This window comes from Agelaius phoeniceus, chromosome 8 (assembly GCF_051311805.1).
Source record: "Agelaius phoeniceus isolate bAgePho1 chromosome 8, bAgePho1.hap1, whole genome shotgun sequence".
Lineage (NCBI taxonomy): Eukaryota > Metazoa > Chordata > Aves > Passeriformes > Icteridae > Agelaius > Agelaius phoeniceus.
The window spans coordinates 309,267-313,412 of record NC_135272.1 but is presented as its reverse complement, the minus strand read 5'-3'; the positions used below and the strand labels follow the sequence as shown (position 1 = coordinate 313,412).

The 4,146-nt window shown below is 54.1% G+C and overlaps 1 protein-coding gene across 1 annotated transcript; it reads right to left on the bottom strand.

Annotated features, from left to right (window-relative positions):
- Window positions 1-2,714: 2,714 nt before the first annotated feature.
- LOC129131461 (olfactory receptor 14A16-like) lies at window positions 2,715-3,629 on the bottom strand. Its single transcript, XM_054650454.2, has one exon. It carries the CDS (start codon window positions 3,627-3,629, stop codon window positions 2,715-2,717), a length of 915 nt encoding a protein of 304 aa, XP_054506429.2.
- Window positions 3,630-4,146: the final 517 nt, after the last annotated feature.

Here is a 4,146-nt window from a genome sequence, read left to right as displayed (position 1 = left end):
GGGGATGAGGGAGCTGTGGATGAGCTCCCCAAGCTGGTCTCCATCATTTACCATCAGTGCTGGCTCAGCAGGGAGGGCCCAGAGCACTGGAGGTGCCAGTGTGAGCCTATCCCCAGGAAGGGCTGGAAGGAGGAGCTGGGGAACTCCAGGCCTGTCAGCCTGACCTGGGTGCCCAGCAAGGTTATGGAACAGATCACCTTGAGTGCCATCACAGGGCACCCACAGGATGGCCCAGGGATCAGAGCCAGCCAGCTCAGTGGATTTAGGGCTGGCAGGTCCTGCCTGACCAACCTGGTCTCCTTTTATGCCCAGGTGACCCACCTGTGGATGTGGGAAAGGCTGTGGATGTTGTGTGCCTGGACTCCAGCAGAGCCTTTGACTCTGTCTCTGACAGCATTCCCTGGAAAAGCTGCAGCCCATGGCTTGGGCAGGTTCCCTCCTCGCTGGGAGATTTAAGAGCTGGCTGGAGGCTGGGCCCAGAGAGTGGTGGGGATGGTGCTGCACCCAGCTGGTGCCCAGGCACTGGTGCTGTCCCCAGGGATCTGTGCTGGGCCCAGTCATGTTTAATATCTTCACTGATGGTCTGGGTGAGGGGATCGAGTCCAGCATTCACAAATTGCAGATGGCACCAAGCTGGGTGTGAGTGTGGATCTGCTGGAGGGTAGGACAAGAAGACCCAGCCTTGAGCTGCACCAGGGGAGGCTCAGGCTGGACAATAGGAAGGAGTTCTTCACAGAAAGGGTGAGTGGGAACTGGAATGGGCTGGCCAGGGGGGAGGTGGCAGAGTCACTGTCCCTCTCCAGTGGCACTCAGTGGCATGGTCTGGGTGACAAGGCAGTATTAGGGCATTGGTTGGACTTGATGATCCCAAAGGTCTTTTCCAGCCTATTTGATTCTGTCATTCTCTGATGATTGGGACACTCTGGGACCATTGTGACACTGCAGGGCCTTGTGGAACTAAGAGGACCATGGTGGCACGGTGCAGCCCCACAGAACCAGGGCTCCATTGCTGTGCTCTGGGGCCAAATTGAACCAGGGAGTCACCGTTGACACTCTGGGTCCTCATGGAAGCACAGAGGCCATTGTGACACTGCAGGGCCTTGTGTAACCAAGGGGTTTCACCATTTTGACACTGCAAAACCAAGGAGACCATTGGGAGACTGCAGGGCCCAGTGGAACCAAGGGGCCATTCTGACACTGCGGGGCCTCATGGAACCAAGGGGACATTGTGACACTGCAGGATCCTGTGTAACCAAGGGGCCACTGCGACACAATGGGGCCTCAAGGAATCTGGAAGAACGCTGTGACACTGTGTGGAAACAAGGAGTCCTTTGTGACACTGAGGGGACTTGTGGAACCACAGAGACCATGGTGACAGTGTGGGACCTCATGTGGCCATGGGGCCATTGTGACACCCTGGGGCCCCATGGAACCAAGGGGACCATTGTCACATTTTGAGGCCCCACGGAACCAAGGAGACCAGTGTGACAGTGCAGGGCCTGGTGTAACCAAGAGGCCACTGTGACACTGAGGGGCCCCATGGAACCAAGGACATCTTCGCAAATGTCACCAAGCTGGATGTGAGATTTGATCTGCTGTAGGGTCGGAGGGCTCTGCACAGTGACTTGGACAGGCTGGATCCAGGGGATGAATCCAACAAGGTGAGGTTTAACCAATCCAAGTGCCAGACCCTGATATTTGGCCCCAGTGCTACAGGCTGGAGACAGAGTTCCAGGACAGCAGCCAGGCAGAAAGGGACCTGCAGGGACTGATGGACAGCAGGCTGGACATGGGCCAGCAGTGTGCCCAGGTGGGCAAGAAGGCCAATGGCTCCTGGCCTGGATCAGGAATGGTGTGGCCAGCAGGAGCAGAGCTGCTGTGCCAGCACTGATCTGCCCCCAGCTCTGCACACAGACATTGCTGCTGCATCTCCAGAGAAGGGAACACAAGGGGATCACTGCAGAAAACATTTCTGGGAGATCCTTTAGTTCCTTTAAAGCCACACGGAGTGCAGCCCCTCACCGACACAATCAGTGGCCACAGGGAAGATGGAGAGAAACAAAATGAGAAATGGCAAAACCAATGGCTTTTCTTTTTGGACAATATTAAAAAACTGAAACATGGGGAAAAAAAGACCAAACCCACAACCAAACCCAAAAGAATTATCAAAGGTGATTTATATTACATGGCCTGTCCCTGCTGCAGCCCCGGCACTGCCACCCCCAGGGCTGTGCCCGGCCCCGAGAGCACTCAGGCCCTGCAGCAACACCAGGGCCACCAGGGCAGCGGGGCAGGGCCACGGCAGCAGCACTGGCAACACCAAGTGCTGCTGCTGCTGCTGCTGGGCACAGCTGCTGGGCCAGCACTGATCTGCCCCAGCTCTGCACACAGACATTGCTGCTGCAGCTCCAGAGAAGGCAACAAAAGGGCATCTCTGCAGAAAACTCTGCTGGGAGAGATCCTTTAGTTCCTTTAAAGCCACCAAGAGTGCAGCCCCTCATTGACACAGTCTGTGGCCACAGGGAAGGTGGAGCGAAACAAAATGAGAAATTGCACAAGGAATGGCTTTTCTTCATTGACAATATGAAAAATGTAAAACAAAGGAAAAGTAAAAGTGAAAACAAAGGAAATGAAACCAAGAAGAAATATCAAAGTTGAGTTTTATTACAAGTGATTTGCAGAAATTGGCCAGCATTTTAATGTTTCCAAAACCATCAAGTCATCAGTCTCCACACTGCAGCCTTGAGCTCCTGGTTCCTCAGGCTGTAGATGAGAGGGTTCAGGGCTGGAGGCACCACCGAGTACAGAACTGACAGGGCCAGATCCAGGGATGGGGAGGACATGGAGGGAGGCTTCAGGTAGGCAAATGTGCCTGTGGTGACAAACAGGGAGACAACAGCCAGGTGAGGGAGGCAGGTGGAAAAGGCTTTGTGCCGTCCCTGCTCAGAGGGGATCCTCAGCACGACCCTGAAGATCTGCACATAGGAGAAAACAATGAACACAAAACAGCCACATGATAAACAAAGGCTAACTACAATGAGTCCCAGTTCCCTGAGGTTTGAGTGTGAGCAGGAGAGCTTGATGATCTGTGGGATTTCACAGAAGAACTGGCCCAGGGCATTGCCATGGCACAGGGGCAGCGAAAATGTATTGGCCGTGTGCATGAGAGCATTGAGAAAGGCAGTGGCCCAGGCAGTTGCTGCCATGTGGGCACAAGCTCTGCTGCCCAGGAGGGTCCCGTAGTGCAGGGGTTTGCAGATGGACACGTAGCGGTCGTAGCACATGATGGTCAGGAGGGAAAGCTCTGCTGAGATGAAGAACATAAAGAGAAAGAGCTGAGCAGCACATCCAGTGTAGGAGATGTCCCTGGTGTCCCAGAGGGAATTGTGCATGGCTTTGGGGACAGTGGTGCAGATGGAGCCCAGGTCGCTGAGGGCCAGGTTGAGCAGGAAGAAGAACATGGGCGTGTGCAGGTGGTGGCCGCAGGCTACGGCGCTGATGATGAGGCCGTTGCCCAGGAGGGCAGCCAGGGAGATGCCCAGCAAGAGGCAGAAGTGCAGGAGCTGCAGCTGCCGCGTGTCTGCCAATGCCAGCAGGAGGAAGTGCCTGATGGAGCTGCTGTTGGACATTTGCTGGGGCTGCACATGGGCACCTGTTCATGGAGAAAGGACAGTGAAGAGTTAGAGGAGACACCTGTAACGAAAATCAAAGCCATTTCCCATTTACATCCTCTCTAGCATACATGGACTTTCTTTTGTGTTTAGGAGTTCTGAGGTTTTCATTTTAATCCTCCCCCATGTCTCTCCTTGTATTCTTGGATAGCAGAAACCCTCAGCAATTTTGCTGCCCTGCGTAGAAGAGACTGAATTCTCTTTGGCAAGATGATGAGTGCAGAGTGAGGGGCGATGGTCTGTCACTTCATTCCCTTTGGAGTTTCTCTGGGCTTTCCCTTTTCTCAAATGGAGAATGTTCACACTCCCACATTTCTCTTAAAAATCCCCAGGTACTGCTGAGGGCATATGGATCCACCACAGCTCAGCTCCACATTTGTAGCCAAGGACTCACGTTGCTCATTTCACCAACCCAGCAGCATTTTCAGTGTCACAACACCTCTGCCTTTCCCCATCAATCTACTAACTCAGAGAT

Excerpts from the sequence above, each read along its gene's own strand:
- LOC129131461 (XM_054650454.2), bottom strand. The coding sequence starts at position 3,629 with ATGTCCAACAGCAGCTCCATCAGGCACTTCCTCCTGCTGGCATTGGCA.